We start from the raw sequence: 26,225 nt of genomic DNA on the forward strand, positions 1-26,225 counted from the left end.
CCACTAAAAGAACCCCCACCAGTCAGCCCTTTGATCCTGCCAGATGAAGGCCATATAGAAAACTTTTCAACAGCTGATAACACTCATCTTCCAGTTCAGCTGGTTGATCTTAGGGAATATGACTTGATTATGACTGACCATTCACTCTTGAAGATATAGAAAGGAGTGGCCTAACAGCAGTTAAGTCACTCAGAGTGATTTTTTATGGCAGAATGAGAAACCATTAATGCTGGAAGATTAATTTTTCTTTTGCCAGAGAGATCAATATCAGTGACTTAGTAGCAAGACAACTAATACTGTGAAGAATTCACACACAGAAAGATCCAGGGTGGAGGCTGTTGGACCAAAAAGAAGCATGAATGGTAAGAATGTGGGGCTGTAGTCTTTCCCCCCCGCCCCGGATCCATACACGGGAAAGAATCAGTCCCATTTGGTTGCACAAGACAATCATTGCTCTACACCTACAGGTAGAAGACCACTCAATCATTCATTTTTCCAGAAAGTTCATCCATAAGCTAAACTCACACACAAATGAAGCAAAGTTGCTGTGGGGTAGCACGCTGACACCATCAAGCTTCAGGCAACGTTTCTCAGACATCATGAGGTAGAGTGTACACAGAGCACACCTCTCCCAACACTGCTAGGTACAGAAGGGGAAAGTACAATCTATACAGAGATGCTAAAGAAACTGGGTATAATTTTACCAAGTAAGGACAAGGCTATCTAGTGATAATGTCATAAGTCAATTAACTAGTAACCCAGGATGCTAAGGGGACTCCAAACCATTGCAATGAAAACACACTACCAACATTTTCTAAGAAATGCTGCTTCTAATGAAGTCAATGGTAATTCTACAATTGGCTATATTTTGAGAAGGACTGACTTATTTCCTGGGAAGAATCACTTTACTTTTTGTGAGACAGTTACAAAAATAATAAACTCCTCCACTGGTCTCTAGCAACTGATGCATTTTTTTTTTCCTGTGATACAATATTAAGCAGAGAACAACAAACCTGCTTAGAAAGTGTTCCTTTGCCTATCCCCGAAAAAGCAAACAAAACCACACCTCCTCCAAGCAAATGTTAGAAGAGGTTTGGGTATGCTTATCCTTTTTATTTTTTAGTGCATTACCCCTTTCCATTTTGCTTTCCAAAATACCACGGGTAATACGGTTATTGCAATGTTTCTAGCTCAGCCTAAGGCATAAGTGTGAAATCTTACAGAAAAGCTTTCTACTATAAAATGCTAAACTCTGTTTTCAACCCTAAGTACCTGAGACAAAGAAAGATTTTCCAGTGCAAATACATAAAATACTCATGCTTGCTTTATATACTTTATGAAAACTCATCTTTTACTACAAGAGATGGTAACTTGCACTGCCAAAAATATTTTTTACACTGAAGTTTGATAAAAAGAGCCAAGTCAGCACTTCCTTCTAATTCCCTACAACAAGGTCAGCAGCCTGTAGCACGTGTACAGCCTCAGCCTTTAGCATACAGCATTGCCACAAAGGTTGCATGGGCTCAGGAGCCAAGACCAGATGAAATCTGAAAATGGCAACAGGTTCCAGGTTGTAATTCCTACTTTCCACCAGCTTCCCTGATGACCAATTAATAAGTAGTGTCTTGCCCCTTAGAAGGCATGTTCATACCTTAGTATAGGTTCCATGCCTTGGCTTTGGCACAGTGAACACAGTGATCCACCACTGCAGAGCTGGCTGCTCAGTATATGTTGCAGCCACTGAACTGTGACATTTTCCCTGGTTTTCCTCCTCTGCTCTGGCAAAGTAGATGATGGAGACATCTCTTCCTTTAATTGTTCTTGAGCTGTAACTTGCCTTGCATCCCCTTCAACTTGTACAATACAAGTAAACCAGCTCACTCTATCAAGTACTCATTATATAAACTCTTCAAGACTCCTGCTACTCCTAGGTAAGGATTCAGTTTGGGTTCAAGCCTACATTTAACTACAGGTAGTTCAGATGTAGTCTGAAGAGCAATGCTTTTCAAGCCTTGCTGAAATAATACTGGGACAGGTGACCTCTAAGTTGACAAAAAGAAAATCTGGCATAATATCACTGAGAGGCTGGCCTTAGTCTAAAAGATATGAGTGATAGTTTACAGTATAGTCTGCGCACTGTCAATTATTGTTCTGGTAAACTCAGTGCTAACTAGCTGAATGAAAATAGCTACACAGTTCTTTGATGAGATGATTCAAAGAAGTGCCTCAGCCTAAGGAGCATACAGACCCAACAAGTAAGTTAGCAATGCATTTTGAAACCTAATTCTTCCTCACAACCCACCCAAAATCAGAGACACACAGTCAATTTTTTCTCTGTCTTAGACCAGAAGTTCTCTATTTAGTTGGCACAACTCTGCAGGGTGTGTTCATAATTTGTTCCCAGAGTGTCACCAGCCAAAGGATATTTAGTTTGCAACCCTCAATGTTAGACAAGGACGTACTATGACTTCAAACTCTCCCTCCTGCTAACTCGCAGAACAGTACTGAGTAGGGGCTAGGGTGTCGTGGCTCTTCAAAGGTGTAGCCACAACAACCTGCCAGCACTGCATTTCACCTTTCAAGAACAATTATAACTTTAAGTGAAATTACTCTGAGCCATACAATCAGGCAGGCCATCCCACAGCCTCAAAAATGTAAATTTCTTCTTGAAAAAAAGGCATCAATATTTTCACACACATGCCAAGAAATAACTGTATGTATCAAAACCTGAATTACTGAGATGCATTGCTTTGGCATTTATCCTACATTCTTCTGAAAAAAACCCTCTACAGCTATACATACACAGTTAAGCTTTCCCTCTCTCTCTCTCTTTTTTTTTTTTCCCTAAAGCTACTGACACCAGAACTAGTAAGAATAGAGGTTATTCTACAACAATGAAGGAAGATCAGGGAATAATTAGAAATAACTGAATTTTGAAGTCAGAAACTTTTATGATATTTGCATCAAAAGAGGCCAAACAGGAATGCAGTTAAGGATTGCCAATATTTCTGCCACTGTTTTGGGGATAATGCTGTACTGAGGGCGAAATAACTGTCAGCTATTATTCTGAGAAGCTGAAAGGACCAATGCTATCTCTCTGTTTTTAAATACTAGAGAGGTATTCAAATAGAACACTAAAGAGCTTAAAGTTGTACAGAAAAAAAAGGTATTTTCTTTGCACACAGCATGGTATCAGTAATAGCCATTAAAAAAAACCAACAAACCCAAAACAAAACAAAAAAAACCCCACAAAAACTCCTGTATGATTTGAAGTTCAATCAAACTGTACTGAACCTTAAAACAGAAAGAGCATTCACTGATGTATGTAAAGGTAAATGGTTTGTACAATGTAACACTGGTAATTTTTTTTTTCACTATTTTCAAACCCAGCTGTAAAGAAAATAATTGCCCTTTGATATCAGCCTCCACAGCACGATGGATGGCACCAATTCTGTTCATGCTAACTATTTATGTCCACCACTACCGTGTCCTATAACTAAGTTATAAAAAAAATGGAAATATGAACATATTCCACCAATAAATACAGAAAGTGAATGAAAACCTAGCTTTCTCTGTGCACTATGGTAACAGCAGTTCTAACTGATACTTACAACTAAGACAGAAACAAAATAATACCAAGTAATAAAAATTAAATAACAAATAAGAAAATTATTCACTGACATAGTAAGTGAATTTTTGTTTTCCACTTACCATTTCAGGTTAAAAACAATCCCTTCATGAAGCTGAAACTCATAAAAAAACTTACAAGTAATGAAGGGTTTTTTTCCCCCATAATTTATACCTGCTATCTTTTCTTCAACACAACTATTAGCTCAGGACAGCATACCTGAGACAGGCAAACTTTCAGCAAGTCAGCTTTTCAGCACGTAAGTGATATCAGCCACATTGTGACACTTTCACAGTTTGCAGCCCCAAATATTGCTTTCAGCCTTTTAAGCTTGAACTGTGGTGGCTGAAGAGCAAATGTAGGTCAGCTGCTGTTGCGACTGCTACATCATGGTAAGTTCCAGCTGAGGTGAACTGCTGAACACTTCTTAAATGGTGTCAACTAGAGCTGTCAGGAGATCATAAGCCAGAGCCCCAAGCAATTTGATTAGAATCAGAGAGTAACTGGATTAGTGGAACTACTGAATTAGTATTTGATGAGCTGTATAATTTGTAGGTTATGTTCACAGCACCACTAGCTCTAACACCTGCAACATGAATTCATGTGCCTTGCTTCAAACAAACAAGATATTTGCGCAAAGGCTTGTGTTGATAATTGGTGAAAAAAACCCACCAAAAACTACCTTGCCAGCTCCACAGGCATGCCCTCATTTTTTTTCTCTCATTTTAACCAATTTTAACAGTCAAAGTTGGGAGCTATTATCTCCTAGAGGCAAGACACAACCAGTCAGACAATTGGGGGTATTTTGTCTCTGTAAGAGGTGAAAGAGTTGGAGAGCCCAGCACACAACAAACGCTGGGTTCAGTGAGAGAAAGAGCCCCCACCTTTCACAGGGGCAGAAATTTCACAGTCGGCATCGCTTTGACTCTCTGGGAGTGTGTTGTCACATACCAGTTTGTAACACTGAAAAATATCATGCATTGAAGGAAGGCAAAATGCTCTCCTCAAGCAGCTGCAGGAAGCAAGCACACCAAGATAAGTGATAGCTACTACTTTTTGAATATCGAAGTGTTGGCAGCATGCTTCTGTCAGGGTGGTCATGAGTGCAAAACTTCTCTGTTATACTCTTGGAAGCTACAGAAGTGCCTCCTCAGGTTTTAGCCATACTCCAGACAAATCTGAAAATTCCTTCCAGTCATGGACTGGCTAGACTTCTTGCCTAGAATTACAGTGAATTAAATAAAGAAGCACAATTTTTGGCTTTCATAATAAACATGAAGTGCCAAAAGTGTTTTTCAACTGTTCCTTTTTTAAATGAAATTTTCTGCTTCTAAATTTAAGTAAAAAAATCTTAGGTTCCAAACTCACGAGTCCATTGGAGAAATTTTTGTATTTGTAATAATAACAAGCCAACCATAGTGAAATAAGCTCAGCCATGAAACATGATTGCAGTTAGAGCTTAATCTGCCTCCATCCCTACAATTATTCCAAAGGAGAAAGACAGAGTAAGATATTTTACTATTTATAGTAAAAGAAAATGATAGATATGAGTGTTTAGTAAATAGTAGGCAATAGAGAAAATACAGTAACTTGGAGTTATGTCTTTACTAATATCTAGTAATTCACAGGTGGCATGTTACATCTGTGTGCTTCATTTTATTTGACATGTTCACAATCCTTTTTTAAGTCAGTCACAAATCCAAACACAGTTAGCAGACAGCGTATTTAAAATCAGATTAATAAAACTATTACTGTGTGAAACAGCATTTCACCTGTTAAATTTTTCTAATACAAAATCAGCTTCTCAAATCAACAGAGAAAGAAAAACAATAAATAATGAAACTATAAAAAATAATTGAGATGCTATCAAAGCTATAAATACAACAAACATTTCCGATTATATCATCATGCACTCTACATGTTTTTCCTTTTTTTTTTTTACCTTCAGAAAACCTCTCCCGATATCTGCAGTTCCTAATCATTTATTCTATAAATACAGCTTAGTTGACTAAGGCTGAAATGTGCTAAGATGCAGTAACGTTTCAAATTCATACATGAAACAATTTGGAAGCTTCCCCCAGGCATTTGTGGCTGCGGCTCCCGCTGCTCTGCTCTCCACCATCCCCCCATTTACCTGCTCGCTGGGCTGCCTCAGCCCTGGTCAGGAAGTGGTAAAGCTGATCCAGCTTATCAGGCTGCTCCTCCAGGGACGTGTGCTGCCATATGGCTGTCCCAGGCCCTGCAGCCTCCCTGAAGGCATTCCACTTCTGTATCAGAGCGAAGAGCTCGGAGAAGGACTTGTGATAACCCTGTCGCAGCATGTCTATGCAGATGTTCTTCTTGTATGAATTCCTGGTCCTGGGAATAAGAAAGACGGATTTTAAGCCTTTAAACTTGTATTCTGTTCTCCACCTCACCAAATAAGCACCAGTAACTAAAACAGCTTTGAAGAAGAGACCTCTGCAGTTCAGTAGTGGGGAAGGGGTATTTTTCCACAACTCAAAAAGCATTCTACTAAAATACAAATGTCATCCCCTAGGGAAGTGAATACGGCAATAATGAATAAATACTATATGTATATATATATATGTATATATATGTATATATATATATAACATGTTAAAAACATACTGGTATTCTTTAGCTGGTACTGGGGAAAAAGGATAACTGACGGGAAAATATCCCCATGTTTACCTTAGTTCATGAAAACACAATGAACTCTTAGTTTGCTTTAAAACAGTGCACAGGGAAAAATGAGGCACATTCCACATGTCAAAACAATGTATATGTTAAATAGTTTTGCTGTAGGACATGATGGCTTGGTTTAAAATGTCAAACAAATGCTATGCCAGAAACATAATCATTAGATATTATTTTGCTTCTGTTTAGCATATAACTTCAGCTGGGGCTGGTTTACTAAAGAAAAAGTTTGATAATTTCTCCCTAGTCTTAAAATAAAATGATGTAATTATGAATTTATATAAGAAATATCTCATTCATAAACTCTGATAAGATATACATATCAAAAAGTTGTGTAACCGAATATTCTCAGGAGATAATATATCTTTTTAGGTATTATTTATGGAAATAATAATTAAAAAATTCTTTTCTGTGGCATGAAACAATCATCGTTTCCTACCTTGGAGAAAACTACAGGTCTAATGGGACTGCCTGCAACACTAAAGTATAGATGTCAAGGTTTGCAGGCATAGGTACCTAGTGTGAGAAAACAAACCTTTGTGCCAGTAAAATGGCAAGGACCTAGATGTGTTAAAATTATTTTCTTATTACATTAAGCTTCCAAGCAGTTTTCAAGACAGTCTTTTTAGATTAAAATCCATTTAACCTCACATTCCCAGAAGCTTTAAAATAAATATGGAATTCTGAAAACTGAGATTTATAGTGTATGTAATAAATTCAGATGACTTCATGCTAAACAGTAGCCTAATGAGACTAATACATCCAGCCTAAAAGGAGCTCCTGTAGTTCTGTGACAACACTAATAAGACGGAAGTGACGTGAAGAACTTTGTAGCTACACATCAGTGAAATAAACAAGAATGTGACATGTAAGAAGTAAATAATCTGCGGCATTTCATGTTTAATATTATTAAAATAAAATCTAGTAATTACTACATAGATGCGTAAGTACCCTTCATACGTATTTTTTTTTACTTTTCAGTTGCAGAACCGAACACAAAACTATTACAAAATCCTGATACAATTTAGACTAGACAGTACCAAACTTATGTTTAATATATAAATAGATAATTTTGGAGATTGAAAAGCACACATCATTCACACAGACAAGTGAAACATACAAGTATTCTACACTAGAAAACATTTGCAGCATTCATCTTAGAAAAGTAAATGACAAATATCTTTAAACAGTTAAATATTAATTTACCAGAATGTACTATACTTGTCATACTACAGATGCACAGTATATCCCTAAAAAATATTGTGAAGATATGTTAATGATGTACAATATATTCTCTACTCTGTATAAGGAATGATTTCTTCTCTCTGTTTTAAAATTCTATCTAACTAAAAAAAATTGAAGAATATAGGTAAAAAATTCCTACCAACTTCCAAAGGCCTAGGACTGAATCATACAGTAATATAACTTAGAGCAGTGGAATAACATTCTGCATAGCAGACACACGTACCTGCGTATTTATTTATGTAACGTGACCAACACACGTGTGTGTGTGCATCAGATCATTAGATATATATAGTAGCAAACAAGAAAGTGCTGCTAAAAAATCTCAGTGACTAAACAAAATGCTATTCAGTTAGTTTTTAACACTCACTGCATACTCACTGAGCACAGTACCAATATTTGTATAAATAGAAAAACCGTGTCCACGTTATTTCCTGTAGAGTGATGCATTTTACTTGAAGTCAAAGCACATTTCCCCCACCAGACAGCACTATTAGCAAACCAATACAGGCAAACAAATCCTACAGTCAATTAGGTCAGTTTTAAAAATGAGTATAAACATTTTTTTAATAAAACCCATCCCAAATAACAAAGATATTGGAATAATGCTGAAGTAATCACACAGTGCAGAGCACATTTTCTTCTTAGGAAAGATAAGTGATATTCACTCAGCAGCAATGAAGCTATCTGCTGTACAACCTCTCAGATTCTAGAGGCATGAAGGTAAGTTACCTCTCAGTTATGCTTAAAACCAGAAAACACACAGAGTGCAAAAATAATAATGCTCTTGTTTCTTTAAGTTTTCACAAAAGATAAGCTACCATTGACCACAAACAATAAAGTAGGGCTAGAACTGAATGTTATGGGGATGAATGGTGTTTGTGACACCTAAAAGAACGTGACACAGCAACGAGTTCTGAAATAGTTTCTTTTATAAAAATGATTCCAGATGAAGATGCCAGTGCCCCTTTTTCCAACAAACCGTGCTCGCAAACAGAGGAGTAGTGTAGGTAACAGCAGCAAACTTTTAATGATATCTTGAGATAAAATAGAAATCCTTAGTCCTCAAAATCCTTTTCATGTTGCTTTTTATGATGCTAGGCAGTATGTAAAATGAGAGGTTAAACAGAACATTTTGTGTTTTATATAACCAATTATTACTTTATTTGTAATATCAATTAAAAAAATATACACCTAATTAAATGTACAGGATTTATTTTATAAAATCCTACAGTTAACAGCATGTTTTTACTACATTAATAAACTAGCTTACACTAAACCTTTTTGAACCTTAATGTCTAATAAATTCCAATACATCATTAAACAAGTAAGTTTGTTTTTCTGCATTGCATCCACACGGATTTTAGGTTTTCTTTGAACAATTACATTACTCCAAGAAGCAAAATGAAAAAAGACTGGCCTTTCATTTAGTTGGCGCCGTGCAGGAGGTTTAATGGTCTCTGGGGGCATCTACTGGAAAGCTCGAAAACTGCAGCCAGGACAAGTTAATCGTGCAGTTGTCAACGCAGCCGGGCAGGGCTGCAGAACAAAGGCAGGCCCCGGCGGGGACGAAGCGCCGGGAGTGCAGAGCAGCCGGCAACGCGCAGGAGAGCGGGGATTGCGCGGCCGCGCTGCTGCCTCTGCCTGGCGCGACCGGCTGCCCAGAAGTACCGCGCCCCAAGCGCGCCAGCGCTGCCGGCACCGCTGCCTGCCGGCAGTTAAACGAGTCGAATCGGAGTGAGCAGACGGCTTTGTAATGTTAGCTGTGTTTAATTTTAAAATTGAACCGTGAGGAGAATACAAACCCGAAGGCCTCTTTCTCCTTTGAATGATCCTATGTACGTGCTGGGAGAAAAAGGTTTCAGAGGGATTTTAAAAAACAATTTTTAAAATGAAATCTGTAGTATACCTATGTATCTATAATTAAAAGAAAGATACCGAATGATCTATTTTTAATTTAAAGAACGTTTGGGGTTTTTTTGTTAGTTTTTAATCCATGAAATCCAACAGATGAAACCCATCATACTTAACACAAACAGATGCTGCTGTGGATCCACCGTCCTCTGACCTTACTCTCCCCTCTGTCATTACTGAAACCCTGTTGATGTTGCTGCATGTTTATTTACACAGGTTGGGTAAAACATTTGAAATTAGGTCCACTTAGTCAATCTGCTTGGGTGTCGTGCATTTCCCTGCCCCAGCAGTGTGCGATGGGTGCTGCAGCAGTTCGTGCGTGAGGGGCTGAGAAACGCTGTGCACTTCTGTGTGTTTGTCGGGGGGGCGGTTCAGAATAATGTTTAGCACCAAATAAATAACCACCAGAAGTTAAAGTTGCCATTTTAGTGGTATCATATTAATGATGATGATTTAATGTAGTATAATATGACACGGGTGGAAGCAGCTATTTATGAAATGTGAATCTGCGAGCTCGGAAAGGCGCTGCTATTGTCAACACTGCGCTTTAAGTGTACCTGGGTATTGCTGCAGGCATTTTACTTTTCTTGAGCTATACAGCTACTTATGTAATTTTCTTATATGCATTTCTTGTATTATCATCATTGCTATTTTAATACAATCTAGTGCCATGCTGAGGAATCACAAAAACTTGATTCTAATCTTTCTTCACCAGCGCAAGAATCACCTTCGGTGAAGCTAAAGAAATGACACTACTGTTGCAATCTCAAGGATCTTCCAATGTACTGTACTTTTACAAGATTCTTAAGCAATGCTAGGAGATCAGGACAGTACAATACTACATTCCTTTAATGTAAAATCCTGCACAATAAGGCTATGTACATTCTACCCTTTACACCAGAAGATAGAAAAAAGAAATGTAGAGCCCAAGAGGCAGGTACTAGTGTTAGAAATTATCCAAATAGTCAGTACAGCATAACAGAATTATTCTCCCTGCTTCCTGTTTAGTGTGATAAATCACAGGCATGAAAACAAGTGCAAAAATCTAGAATTTTAAGATGGCAGATTTTGTTTTGGCTTGCTTTCATTATCAGGATTCATATCTTTAGATTTTGTAGGATTTAATTAGTAGTTCAGGTTAATGCCAGCTTCTGATTACAATAGAAGTGCACTGTAGCAATACCATTTTGTAAAGCACAAATGGCATGGATTGAACAACGATAGTATATAAAATATTAAAGAGTACTTCCAGTGTAAAATAATTACTCTACCAATTATTATAATGTTTAAAAACTGTATTCAAATAGGTTTTGTTCACTTGGGATTTCCTTCTGCAGTTGGCAAGTCAATGACTGATACAAATGCCTTGGAAAAGGATCACAAAATTATTAAAAAATAATGAAGATATTTTTGCTTAAGTTTTTTTAAGCAAATACATTTTATTCTCCCCGATTTCCTGTCTATAAATCAACAAGAAAATTAAAATTACATCAAGCATGTAAACACTCAGCTACTTTGTGTTTTACCTATATGCAAACAAACAGTATAATCAAGGAAACACCAGAATTTCCTCAGCAAAATTTGAAAAATATATGTATTAAATAGAAACAAATACACTATATGAAACACAAAAAAGCAAAATATAAAAGCAAAATATGCTATAAGAGTTTATAACTTTAGGCTGCTCTGCCTAAAAATGAAAAGAGCAATTATTCATTACAGCTGGACAGCCAAGAAACGTAACTATTTTGCAACATGGTTTGTGATCCACATTTAAATTATGCTTCAAACTTCTGCAGGGCATTGTTCAACACAAAAACCACCTATGCCTATCCTTAGTCCATAAAGAAGCTAAAGATTTGACTACTGCATGCAGCAATGCTATGATCCAGGTTCCAGTGGTATAGAACCATGTTCTCACACTGTTGAAATCTACACTGTCATGTGCCAGGCACACAGCTAACTTGAAAATACACCCCAGTTGTGTGAGTATCAAGCCCTCAGTCAATCAAGGCACTCAGCACATTTTCACCACATACTGCTCCTGATACAAAGCGTTTTAACTCAATCATATTTAACAGTCCTCTCTAATCCTAGTTTAAAGACTGTCCATTTAAATACTTTTCTTTTAATGAAATATTTACTGGATGGTAATACATTAAATTGTAGACTACAGTAATCTCATTAAAGGAAGTTACAAAAGTACAGTAAATGTCATTAAGTAGTAATAGATTATTAGCTTATACATCAGAATTTTTTATTAAGACTGAGAATTAAATTATATTGGTTTGGGGTACATTTAAAAAAATAATTCTAAATTATAAAGCTGAAATAGCTAATTTCCTCATACAAAAAGCACAAAATCCACTAAACACCCTAATGTTATTAAAAGAATTCTCTCTTTTAAATAGTGAATTAAAAATAATAATAAACAGGACAGGTAAGAATATCTACTTGAAATTGACTTTTGTAACAATTCAGATTTTTTAAAATAAGAAAGGTTTATGGAGCTATGCATTCAGGACTATTAGCAGAAAGACGAAAATAATGTATATCAGAACATAAATATATAGGCACTTCATGCCATATAAAGGCAGGATAACTTTCAGCATAAGTAATGCACTGTTTTTCATCTACTGCCTCTCAATTTCTGACTGTTGTCAAACCACACTTTACCTAAATCATGCAATCAAAGGTGGATGCAAAACCTGCCAGTAGGATCCCACAAAGAACACATATATTGAACTCGCTTCCTTTTGTTCAAAGCTACACTGCCACTTTAATACTACAGAAAATGAAAAATTAATCAATTACAAACATCAAAGGATGACACAGAAAAAGTATTTTAAAATGAATGTAAGTATTGTAATAATTAAGAATCCTCATTTACTCAGAAAATGGGAATATAAATGCAGCAATGAACTTTTGGTACATTCTGTTCCTAAACATAAATGCAAAGAAAGCACTAAAAATAAAAGTGTTACCCTTATAAAAAAGATCTTTATTCAAATAAAGAGCACACATACCTGTGATAATTTCAAGCATAATCAGAAAATCATATTAACTTAATTAATCTTTCTGTTTTAATTTCTAAATTAATTATGTTCATTAACAAAAAGTAATTCCAACCATATTTTATGGACTATTATTTATAAAAATGAAGTATTGCTCAACTTTCAGAGCTGACCTACTGTACTGGGAGCTAGAAACATCTCAGTTTGGAACCCTTTCCCTTTGACTTGCATGATATCTGAGAAGTCAATACATTTCTCTGCAAGTTTCTTTTCACAGTGTGCAAAATTATCTTTAGGAAAAAGATACTCATAATTATTTATTTTCTGTATCTTCTCAGGTTGATGCTATGACTTATAAAACCTTTACAGGGTTATGCATTTTTTATACTAGTGCTATGAACAGCTCCCATAGTATTTTTGCTTTTGTTTATGATATCTCATTTAGTAGTCTAATGAAAAATAGACTACACAGAGATTTAAGAGGAGAAGAGGATTTTACGCAATTCAGAAGGATTCACTGTAAGAATAATTAGGAAGTCATGATGGTATTAAGGCAAATTAGACTGTCTTTCTTTATATCAGACTCTTTTTTTATGTTAGAGTTGCTTCACCTCTTAGGGAGTGTTTTAAAAATAGAAGTCAGTTGTGTATTGCCTGCACATTATCTTCAGTACTAAATATTGTTGGACTATTGAGAAATGAAAGCACTAGAAAACCGTAAGACCAAACTTAGTAAAAACAACAAGTTACATAAAAAAAGAAAAACTTCAGCTCACTGTGTTCTTCTTTATTAAAATATGTCATGTATTTTATCTTTGCAAGAGTTTGATGAGTTTTTGCAAGTAAAATTCTGTTTCCTCTATACTTGCTAATAGTCATGAGAATCTGTAGTTTGCACCTTCCCATTAAAAATGTATTGTATTTTTTGAAATTATTCACCCCGCCTTTTATCCAGATCATGTCTTTGAAAGGAGGAAGTAGATAATAAATGGAATAATTCATGATTTCCTATTAAATATGAAACTTTCTTTTGCAGAGTTTAGAAAATGAAGTTCTACATAATGTACAGAAGTTGATTAGAACTTTTTTTAACCTTTTCAAGAAAAACCTTTCACATTATACAAATGCACAGAGAAGTTTCTTTCAGAAAGGCAAACCATTCATTTCCCACACAGTTCTGCTCTTTAGATCACTGCCTAGTTACACTAAATAATATGTTTATCAGGCTGGAAATTTGCAGACATCATTCATGCCTCTAAGTACTAAAATCTCTTTTTGAAAGTTGTTTAATAAACATTGAATTCTGGTCATGGCAAGTAAGATTGTTAGGAATTATTCAGGCAGAAAAAAATATATTTAAATAATATCATGAAATAAATTTAAAATTTATCATCTATCTCAATAAATAACGTGTGCCATCTCCCTTTCCAGAAGCACACACATTCTACAGCAGGGATTTGGGGATAGAGTGCCTTAATTTAAAATTTCTTTTACTATGAAAGGATTAATTAATTTGGTTCTGATTTACCCTTTTCCATAATTTTTAGTATTTTAAATTGAAGAAAACGTGGAAGAGTCGACACAGTATTCCACCAGATCTCAACCAGAGTAATGTGAACAAAAAAGATCATAAGGTGCTCACAGATCACATCCAAAGATTAACACCAGCAGGAACAGCAGAATCTTGCTAGAACCAGAATATGAAAGGGAAAGAACAGTTTCCTCCTTTCTCCTCTTGCTGCTATGTCCTTCTTTAGTTGCTTTGAGCTCTCCTCTCCCCTTCTCTATTCACCCTGCTACACACAGAAGAAATGGAAGCAGCTCAAACCAGTGCATCACTAGAACCAAGCGCCATGCAGTTATAGAATGAAGCAAAAAAGAAAAGCAGAATCTGCACCTACACAGACCTACACTGTGTCTGAATTGTCTTTTGCAAGCTTTCTAGGAAAAGCATTTGCCCCTCCTCTTTCCTTGCCTTAACCCCACTTCAAAAACTTATTTTTCTTAATTCTTGTCTGTGCCCCTCCACTGTCCCTCAAGAGCCTCACTCTGTAACACAGAAATTATCAAATCCACTTTACAAATCAAAATTCCCAAGACTAAATTGTGCATTTTCAGACTGAGAAGCCCCAGTACAGATTTCAGGTTGTGAAAAAGAAAACACAGCAAGATGATATGCTGTCAATAAAAAAAAAGTCCCAATCTATCTGTAGAGTAAATGACTTGTAAGTCATCTGTGAAGCTATCTTACTGGTCTACTTGGTAGAGGTGACAGCTACTAGAAAGTCTGGATTAATCAAAAGCCCAATCAGCTATTTATAATCAGCATCCTTAAAGAACTGCTCCACTAGCACAAAAGACTAGAAAACTGACAAATAGAAAACCAAATAAATTTAAAACTGAGTACCAAAACTCTCACTATTTTAATAACTTATGAAGAGTGGATAAGATCAGAAGTCCAGTCTGAAAATAGGGCTTCCTAGTCCATCATGGCTGTGATGAAAATACAGAGTAAAACACCCTTCAAGCTAGGCCTTCTCCTCTCCATCAGACCACTAACTTCATTCTTCTCCCTCTGTGGAGTCTCCAGATCATTGCGGCCTTTAATCTGATGAGGAATCTTCATCCTTTTTAGTCTTGGAGGACAGATGGGATTGAATATTCAGAGACCAACTGGTAGAAGAAGTAAAAATGCAGAAAAGAAACCTTTTATTTCCACAAAATTATTTTGAGAATTAACACTTAATTCCTCCTTAATATTCCAACATTTTTTTCTTTCACTTTTTCTAGTTGATATTGATGTGAAAACAGGAGAAACTTGTGTATGTGTGTAGTTAATAATTTCTCTATTTTAATTCTCTCACTGAAGAATGGGAAAATAATCTTCTATGAGATGGCACTAAGAGAAAATTTAAAATTGATATTAGGTCACTTTTGTTCTGGATTTGCCAGCTTCTTGTAGAAATGCTACCTCAAGAATTAGTGAGTGCAACTCTCCAAGATTTCTACCTGGTATTTGTTAGAGCTTTCAAAATTCCGTAGTTTTTCCAGTGTGGGATTCAGCTGTAAATGCACATGTCTGCATCTGATCTGGTCATCCTAAGCTCTCTATATAAGCAAAGGAGATAAATAGGTACTTCAAAAGTATAATTCACCTTATTCTAAAGCAGTTGTCTGAATCATAAAAAATGGGACTCAACTAATCAAATTACTTATTCTCAATCATTTCCATCATCCTAGTCCCCTGGATCAGGGTTAAAACTGGGTAAAAATTCCTTTACTCTTTTTGCAAAGAAAGACAAAGTTTTACAGAAGCAAGAATTGCTACTATATTCACCATTCGTCACTCCTAGATCAAAAATATTGTATTCCAGTTTTCAGTACACAATCTGCAAATTAGTTAAATGATTGATCTGCCCACTATTAGCTGAGATGGCTGGCAATTACACTGTAGGTCACAGCCCACCTGAGAATAAAAGCCTTTGCCTCCTTGTGTTCCGGATACCCTTGAAGTGGACCAGCCTTATGGTGAATTCTATGCAGAACAACTCCCTGTATCTCAATGATATCTGACCCAGTGCATGTAAGATAATCTTATCTCCTGCCTAAAAAATTAACATCAGAGTATGTCTTTACTGTCACAAATTTATCAAGGCAAGCTTTCCATAACACACTGATCCATCAGTCACAACACAGAAAACAAAACCACAAATTTTCTGCATATCTAGGTCAGCCTGTACTGTCTCTGTATAATAATTTAGATGTCATCTGACCACCAAAGAGTCCTGAGTGAGGACACTAGAACTCCATCATCTGATTCACAGAAATACATCTAGTAAAATCACCAATGTAATAATTTTTATTACGACTAAACAAAGCTGTTCCTCACATCAAAAAGATTTCAAATTCTTTCTTTCTAGTCTTCAACTCTTTTTTTTTTTTTTTTTTTTTTTAGTTTTTGTCTGCACTTGTATGAGAAGAGAGATGTTACTTGATCTTTCTGTCACTGATAAAAGGATTAGGAAACAGGGATGACAATATCAAATTCTGGTCCATTCTAGTCTTCAATCTCATATGAAGATTCAACCCTGAGATTAAGTTCTTGATGGAAAATACCTCACTTCATAGTTCATAATGAACATTTAAAGTCTTAGATCAGTCATAAGGACAATATTTAATTTTTACTACAATCTGATTTTGAGCCATTAATCATTTGGTGAGCCAAGACCAAGAACAGAAAGTCTCAGAGAAAGCACACTGAAGGCCAGTGGAGTTAGCCAATGCCCTAATGTCAACTCCCCCCCCCCCCCCAGCTTACAAAGGCCTAATTCTCTGGCAAGAAATCAGTCACAATTTGCATTAATGGGACCCTTCATTTTTTTTCCATTTCCAGCTTCTTACACTGCATTTACTTCTTATTTCAAGTTGAAGTCTTAGAGAAGGAAACAACAAAAAAAATTAAAAAAGCAAAGCAATATCCCGTTTTAATACAATCAAAGTACTATCTTTCTTAAGCACTGTTTTTTCCCCCCTCTTTTGTCATTTCATATCATGGGATAAAAAAATTATTAAAAGAGAAAAAAAAGTGAAACTTTTCCACATTTTTTCCACAGAAAAATGACATTATAACACAGGCACATTTAAAGGAATTCTTATTTGCTGAAGTTTGGAACACAATAAAATACAGTATAATAGAAAGATAACTGCCACCTTTTTTCCCTTCAATTATCAAGAAATTAGCCTATCTTAATTTTAAATAACATTGTGCAGGATACAATTTTAGTGAACAGCTTTAAAGAACGTTTCTTGTTCCCATTAATGTGTTACTATCCATACGTTTTGTTATTTAGGAGGTAATATATTTGTTATCTGACAAATATGCACTGAAAAAAATAAAGGGTGTTTAATATTTAGCAGCAGTGTGGCTATAAGAATTTGTCTTGACAAAGTAATGACTTATTAATTGAAACTCCTTATTAAACAAAAGTACAGATATTTAGGTCACAAAAGAAAACTATCCTGTTCTTTTATAAAGAAGTACTTCTGGAATGGAATCAATATTTTAAAAACTACACTGCATATTATAAGCCATTTCTCACTTTTTTAAAATATAAAAACATCTGTTGTCTGCTGAGAGATACAAAGCATAACAGACTTCAGTAAGATATTTACAGGTATGGCAATGCCTTACTTTACGAATTGGTTTAAAATTAATGCGCTGTTGATGCATTTAGTTTTTAGTAATTAGATTAGTCTAGTACTAATATAACTGTGTAGCTGTTAGATTGTTACTGTTCGTTTGCTCTCAAATGTATCAGGTTTATGGAACCACATTAGTAAATGACATACTGTAGAAATATTGGAACTGCTGAGCTACTGTTAAAAAAAAACCCTGAGAATTATATACACAGAAAATTAACATAATCTTTTAAAAGATGTACTTAAAAATCTCCATAGAAATAAACCAGAATACATATAATATTTCTGCTTAATCTTCCAAAACGCTTTGATAACTTTAAAAAACCAGCATGCTACAAAGCACTAGAGAAACAGCCTGCTTTGTGTAGGTATTGCAGAGCAGATGACAAAAAAAGATCTCACTTCACTGTAGATTTCCTTGCTGGTTTTTCAGACTCAGGGTTTGGATATAAAAAGAAAAATCTTATAGGAGAGGGTTTTTTTAGGGTTTGTTTGGGTTTGTTGGTTTTGTTTTCTTAATAGCAGTAGAAGGCTGACCTGACAAAAATAGAACTGTAAAATGCACTTTGAAGCTCCAAGGCCTCCCTAGAATAGCAGTGACTCCCTGTGTAATCACAGAGAACCTTTCTGTCCCTGGCATGGTGTGTTTGCTGCAGAAATCCACTGGGGCTAAAGACTGAAGCGGCTCCCTGGGAAGGCAAGTCAGCCTGCAGCTCTTGAAGCAATAGTGACTAGAGCAGCACTGCATAGCTGGTACGGAACTAACCTGACAGTAAGAGATTGTACTTATCTCCGTGCTTGCTCTCTGAGGTCTTATACATCTTCACCACTTACAGAGCAAATGCACTACCCCAAATTATCCCCCTACCCCAAATTCAGGTGGCAGAACTTCTGTAAACACAGAATTTGCTCAGGAAGGATCTGTTTCTTATGTTGGTCCAGCTTATGCAGAATGTGATGACTTCACAGATCAGTCTTAGTTTCCTTCTCTTTAAGGAGAGAATATTTAAACCAGCTATGACATCTAGCATGATGAGTACGACAGCATGATCAAGAGGTAACTGTCCCACATTAACATTGTGTACTCGCAGAGCAGTAACATCGCACTTCCCACTGCCTCACCTAACTCCCTTCCCTGTCACTCTCAGGCTGCTCTCTCCCAAGGACTGTGACCACAATAAGAGAATCTCTCATACAGAAACAAAGGAACAAACTGAACTTTGCTAACTCTAAGACAACAGACATATTGAGAAGGTCCTGCCCAGCCCCACCTAAAACTAGTATTTAGTCCATCACCTTTGAACCTAGCCTTTATTCAAAATTAAAGGAGTGGGAATAACTTTGCTTTAAACAGAATTCTCCCTTAGACCAGATACAGTCCAATCTTTGTACTGACAGTCAGAACAATTATTAGCTTTATCATTTTACTAATATGTAAAACTAAAGGCGAATCAGACTGCAGGAAAGGAAAGTGTGGCTGATGGCTGAGTATTACATGGTCTGGTTTTAGGACACTGCTAAAAAGTTTTTACCCCTCAGTTCAAATTCGGTAATTTTCTAGATTTTCATTTGAAAAATCTGAGCGAAGTTTTGCAGGCACATTCTTGGGCTAGGATGGAGAAAAGAAGCATGTTTTGCAAGAAACTAATTGAAACTGTCTGATTGATAGAATGTTCTTCTGCTGTAAGGGTAATCTTGCAATATTAATTGTTGAGGTGCCTAGAGCCCTCATATGTGCATCTTTTTATTATTTAAATATTGAAATAAAGAAATAATCTGACTCAAGCCAGCAGCAAATCAGATTTTTTAGAATTCTTTCATTAATTTTGATTGTGCTGAACCCCAGACCAGTTAAAAGAGTAGAGAAGACCAAGTCATTCATAGTCTCTTGTAACTTTTGAATGTAAATACCTCAGCTGTAAAAAAATAAGTTATCTAGGTTTCTTTCATTCATTGGGTTTTTAAATAACTAATGGCATGTTAAATGCTTCACCATGGAGTCAGCACTTGGGCTTGGCTAAATAATAATTCAAAATTACAAGAACATGTATGTCAGTATACTAAGCTTCCATCCCAGAGGAGCTATTTCACAGAGACTCAGAAAAAGAAAAAAAACCACCAAGCAATAAAAAACTTCACACACCAGCATAATTTCAAATATAATTACTAACACAATCTTAAAAATAATTTTATAAATGTGATATAATACTTTGGTAAATACACAAATTAGTATAAAACCAAGGAGTTAAATGCTTTGATATATTTAAGATCAGGAGGAATGAACCATCATTATTTAATATCAACTTCAATTTTTAAGTGCCAAGTTCCACTAAAAAGGGTAGGACCTAGGGAACTTTAAATTTAAATGATTATGATGACTAGAAACAAAGGGAACAATAAACTTATGGATGTTAAAATGCCTCAAAAAACTTACGCAGCAGCTTCTTGTCTTGACAACCCTTTGATATTCTTCGCCAAATAATCATCTATGCCATCTTTGTCTTTGATCAAATGAATCCTAAATTTAAATGAAAAAAATTAAAAGAAACACTGTGAGGTGCTAACATAGACTTCTGCAGCATGTATAATATATTAGCATTACCATGTAGAGCTAAATACTGAAATATTGACAAAGTAATACATCAGACATTATATAAAAACATACAAATACCTTTGCAATTTATTGGTCTGTAACTATTTAAAATCCTTATTTCTGAAAGAAAACAGAGTTGATAGTAGCTTTAAAGGACCTGGTTATCTGATATTTCTGTCTAAAGTAAAATAAATGTTGTTTTAACAAAATCAATAATAATTTATTAATCTTGCTATATTTAAACTGTTTTCTACACCAGAGCCATTACATTTTTGCATTATAAGTATGGATCAGAGTTATCCAATCTATTTCATGTTTAACTTTGTCAAAATTAAAAAAATAGTAATAAAAAAACCAATCCCAAACTCAACTAAAAATGTTTTCCTTAGTGCAGTGCACACTTTTAATACAACTATCAGCTTTCCACAGTTTGAACAGCATAATGCAAAAGGTGATCCACTCAGGGGGTAATCCAAAGGATAGTAAAATAAACAGCAAATTTCAGGATGCAAGGATTCAGTTTTAGAATTTGAACTGTACACTACCTTTCACTTGAGCTATCATCTCTTTGCATCTCCACTCTGATACACAAGAGATGCCCTGAAATTTAAAGGATAATATGCACTTACTGACCATAAACTGTATTTAAAGTGATTCTGATACCCTGACTGTAGAGAGTATTGTCTCTATAATAAAGTAACATGAATTTATTTTATTCTTCTTTAAAAGAGTATAAAGATTTCCTGGTTAATCCCTCAAAGACAAAAGAAATTCAACATTAGTGTTCCACATAAATTTATTACTTTCCTCTTTCTCTGTCTGTATTACACTGCTGTCTTTCATTACAGGGAAGAGAGTAAATTCTTTTTATAACACTAACTAATATAAGCGTCACGCTCCTTATTCTTCTGAGAATACCAAAGACACTTCATGAAGTTCATTTAAATGAAAACAAAATAGCTAAGCAATGTAGAGGTATTTTGACATGTCTGTATTTAAAACAATGTAATAGTAAAAACTTCCGGCACAAATAAGGCATTTAAATTCATTCCAGAATTTACTACTACTGAGTTGCACCAACAGAGGCTTATGATTTCAAGCTGCACATAATACAATCCATATGAGTTGCTTGTGACCATGCAAAATGTACACCTTATTGCCATAAAAAATCAGTTATAAGCAATACCAAAATTTAATCACTATCAAAATTTTCACACCAAAATTGTCACAATTTAGGATGATACATAATGTCATAAAGATAATGAAGATAAGGTAATTACTTTATATATTTAACTGATGCAAAAAGTATTTCAAGACACACGAGGTTTATATGAGATAACAGAAAACCTGAAAAATAGTATCTCTGGATAATTAAATATGAAGTATTCAGTAGAGAATGCAAAAAACCCTTGCAGAACTTTGCATTTTAGTACTGCAAAACTGAGCTTTTTGCACATCATTAGCTCATAGAAAATGCATCAGATTTTGGGGGCCAGGGATTTGGGGAGTCCAAAATCCCAAACAGAAACAGCTACTGCAAGCACATTCCTAGGCATCAGTCTCAGCTTGTTGCAATGTAATCTACACTGCATTAAAAAAAATCTCAGACTGGAACAAAGGAAAGCCTAATGCCATTTTAATAAAATAAATTAAAAAATCCCAAACACAAAACAAAAAGCAATTGAGGGGAAAAGGCCCTAGAATCATATACAATTTAGAATGTCATCTGCCTTGAGACCCAAGGTATAAATTTCTGATTTCTGACTGGTAACACCCTCTAACTTAAAGACAAATACAGCCAAGGGGAAAAAAAAACAACAAGCAAGACAAGAACTTGCAAGACAATTACTGTTAACATAAGTTCTGCAATTCGTTGTATTGGGCACTTGCAACTACAAACATGGTCATCCATCAGAGAGAGTTTAGGTTACCAAAAATAATAAACACTTATATTATCCTGGTTGTTATTAACAATTATGTTAAAGCAGCAATAACACAGAAAAGACAGGCAGATGATACATATGAAAAAATATACAGTAGAAAATTCCATCAACTCAAATATTTATTATTTAAAACGGCTTATTATATGCAATGATAATTAAAGCTAATAGAAGTAATTAATGTGAAGAACTGAGACTGTGACTTGAACACTTTTTCTTAACAGAGAAATGAGGGGAGGATGGCACCGGCTAAGAGGCATTGTTTCATTTCTTCCAGAAGTTGATACTTGCATTTTCCAAGCTGTTTTAGCCTTATTTCTCTAGTGTTTCCATGATGACTCACTATATTTCATAGATAGTTTATTAAAAAGTCTACTTCACCTGTAAATTGGCTCCTGTTGAATTTTAAATCACTCACTTATTAAAGACAAATATATTTTAATCCAATGGACACCTAACCCATATTTTACATTTTATATGATGTGTTCCTAAATTACTTCTCTTGCCAGTCTACACTGCAAAAAAAAATAGCAACTGATTTTTTTTTCTAGAAATAAACTTAATGATAAATACATCTGACTTTCTAATCAAAGAACAGAACAAAGTCAGATAAAGGACCAAACTGATTCTCACATAACTTTCTATCTCCACTGCCCTTTCTGTTAACTCAGATTCCAGTTTTCTCAAAATTTCTTCTCAAAGAAAATGGCAGAGCTTGTCTTGCTCTAATCACTGGGCACCTACAGCATGGTCTACACCATTACAGAGCAACAATTTTCTGCAAATATGCTCAACTTCTGTAGGATTGTTGCAGAACGATTCTCTTGAACATGAAACTCCCCACATAAAGGGAAGAAACACGCCACCTACCACTGGGGTGAGCAATACTGCATATCTTTATTCTATCAATATGTGAGAGAATACCTATGAGCATAAGCCACTCAGGAAGACTAGGCCCAAGAATACTGTTTCTAGATCCTTAGTGGCGTGGACATGAAGCTGTTGAACTCTTGAGATGCTCCAGACCTTTCAGCCAAAGGCTAAGGGGAATGCTAGGATTGAAAGGAAAAAGAAACCAACCAGCACCAAAAGAAAGGAAACAAAAGAAAAAAGCAAAAAACCCAGAAGAAAAAAAAAAACAAAAGAAAGAAGAAGAAAAACCCCACAATTCCAGAAAAAAAAAGAAATTCCAGAAAAAAAAGGCCCAGTGGGGCACAGTAGTAACTGAGACATTGGTACCCTTTGAGAGAGACAATGATAGACGGATATGTAAGAGAAGAAAATGAGTGCAAAGGAATAGAAAGTCATGCAGGCATAAACAAGAAGAAGATGGCTTGGAAGTATTATGGCACTATTTTTGTTCTCTCTCTTTTATTAGGTACAGGATACCGGTTTTCAAGCCAGTTGTATTAATTATATTTTGAGAGATGTGAAACTGTTTTGCACATGAATGAAAAAAAAAATAAAAATTGTTTTCTTCATCCAAATAATTCTGTTTTTCAGTGCTATGTGGAAATAACTTCCTATGGCTCTTGAAGAGGTTTTGGAAAAGTAGGATGAAATATATACCTTAAACAGAACACATTTCCCTTTTTTCCCCTTTTAATTATGAAACCTTCCTAAGAGAAAATTTCCTTGCCTCTGATTTTTGCAGTTTTAAGTGTTGCCAAAAAACCCAAACATAATTTGCCACCTCAGCAGGGCAGATGGAAGCTATTCACAGCAAAAAGGATATTCTGAAAGAAAAGAGGTACATACCTTGCGAAGTGTAATGAGGGATAAACAGTCTGCTCTATGAACTTGGGATTTTTTCCTGGGCTTTGCAGGACCGCTCGAGGCAACACAGTCATTTTAACTAAAACAAACAAACAAGACCAGCCTTACTTGAAACAATGTATTCACAGTGATGCAGTTTTGTATTCCTCTTGTACTGCTTCCTAGTCCACTCAATTTCTAGTGCCTTAAGTGTAAAACTGGACTCCAGTTCCCCACAAACCTTTTCAGGACTCAGCATTACTTCAGTAGGACATAACCCATAGAAATGATTATAATCTTACTTTAAATGCTTTTTCTCTTTCATTGGAGTCCTTTGATTTGCACAGGGACAATTGACTCAAGAACCTTACTTGCATGTGATTCCCTGTGCTTCCTCAAGCTATATAGATCCAAGTATTAATAATATAGTAAGTTAATGCATGTGGTAGAGAAATGATTGAACATGCAGTGTGCAATGAACAACAGACACTGTATTAAAGTTCAAAATAATACATAATTGTAATAGTAACAATCTTTTGAATAAAAAAAAAACATAAGTAATGCTATACTTGCAACACAGGGTTTTACTTAAAACAAAAGCTGAAAGCCCCACAGTTATGTAGAATCGTCTAGCTTGTCGTTTTGAAGTACATAAATGCAAATAGGACTTTTTTTGTCATATAGAGCTACTGTGTTTTTTCCCCAAGTATTCAGTCTACACTTCCTACCATTAAAGTTTCATCTGCCAGTTCCTTCATTTTGCATGTCTGTGATCTGAGGACATTAGCAGCAGGAGCACCCTTACTTTTAAATTTCGTTTAATGTAGGTATTGCATGCCCTGCTGGTAGGCCTCAAGGCACAAACTTTTAATAGGGATGCGAAAACAGAATATAATAGGAAGGGGGGGAAGAATTTAACTATTTGCTACATTTAGTGAAATGAAATTCGTCTTATGGGAAATAAATGTTAGATATGAGTAAACTCGATACTGAACGATCAGCATCAGACTAGCAGATATTTTAGAGATTAGCCTTTCTGGAATTAAAAAGCTTTTTCATTGAGGTGACATATCCCTACAGTTACAGTGGAGTAATACTTCAATTATGGTGTTTAGAATGAAATAAGAAAGGCAATTACAGGTTGAAAATATGACAGGACATGTTACTTCTCTTAAGTAATTCTTTTAGGGCTTAGTATCAATGATAACACTTGTTACAGATATAAAAAATATATTATTTATAAATAAAATAATCTACAATTGGAGGCAGCAACTTTTTACACAAGTGTGCCATGCGAAAAAAAAAAAAAAAAAAGAACCAATAAAATAAAAACATGGGTAATTCATCACTATAAAAGATTTTACTTCTTACAGAGAATGACAGGTTTGTATCCAGAAGCAATATAGTACAGAGATACTCGTTTTTAGGAAGATGCTATTCAGTGAGAAATAGCAATTAAACTTTGTAACAGCAATACTAAAGCTCAGAGAAGATGCCAAGCTTTCTGCAAGATATTGGGTGGGAAAAAACAAACAGACCTTGTCTTACTGGCAGCTATTGAATTTGGAAAGGCAGGAGACCTGACCATCTGCAGCTATTGGGCAGAAAAGGTTGAAAAGCAGCTGAAAGGAGGCCCTAAAAGCCCTGCTAGAATCACTGAAACCATGAAAAGCTACAGGCAGGTGAGTGTACTTTGTGGAGTGCCATAGGTCTCAGGCTCCCAAGTTGCACCCACTTGGGACCTGGCTGGAGAACACAATAGCTTCTAGCTGGCCCACAAGATCCAGGTTCCAACGCCCAATCAAGAATACAAGCAGACAGACTGGCATGCATGTAAATCTCACACTAATGTGAGGCACATATGCAGATACGTATCTGACTCCCTTAATGCTTCACAAGGATTAAAGCTATTAAAACTGACTCCTGTTTCAAACTCAAAGCTTGAAAAAACTAATATCTGCTTCATAATACTGTCAATTTAATTTTTATTTTAGAGGTGGGGAGTTGCTTTCACAGTGAAATGGATGGTGTCTTCCCCCTCATTTCCAAGGTAACTGTACTCTTTATAGGTAAATTACAACCACAGAGATACATTAGGGAAAGTATCAGCAACACATCCTTCTGAAACACATGCTGTTACGTTCACATAAATTTTGTTGCTGATCATTTAAGACTGCTGACCCCTTTACATCTTACCTTCTCTTATTATAAGGCCCAAGCAACACCTCATTTACTTAAAC

The 26,225-nt window shown here is 35.5% G+C and overlaps 1 protein-coding gene across 1 annotated transcript in view; it reads right to left on the reverse strand.

Moving 5' to 3' along the window:
• The window catches only part of TTC29 (tetratricopeptide repeat domain 29), a 138,635-nt gene extending 114,555 nt beyond the window's left edge, over positions 1–24,080 (reverse strand). The window contains exons 1-3 of the mRNA XM_010009002.1: positions 23,989–24,080; positions 20,132–20,215; positions 5,763–5,986 (exon numbers count right to left, since the gene is read on the reverse strand). Of these exons, the coding sequence (XP_010007304.1) occupies positions 5,763–5,986; positions 20,132–20,215; positions 23,989–24,080 (400 nt within the window). The remainder of the gene's footprint in view (positions 1–5,762; positions 5,987–20,131; positions 20,216–23,988) is intronic.
• Between the last annotated feature and the right edge of the window lie 2,145 nt (positions 24,081–26,225).

The sequence above is a fragment of the Chaetura pelagica genome, unplaced genomic scaffold, assembly GCF_000747805.2.
Source record: "Chaetura pelagica isolate M959 unplaced genomic scaffold, ChaPel_1.0 scaffold221, whole genome shotgun sequence".
Lineage (NCBI taxonomy): Eukaryota > Metazoa > Chordata > Aves > Apodiformes > Apodidae > Chaetura > Chaetura pelagica.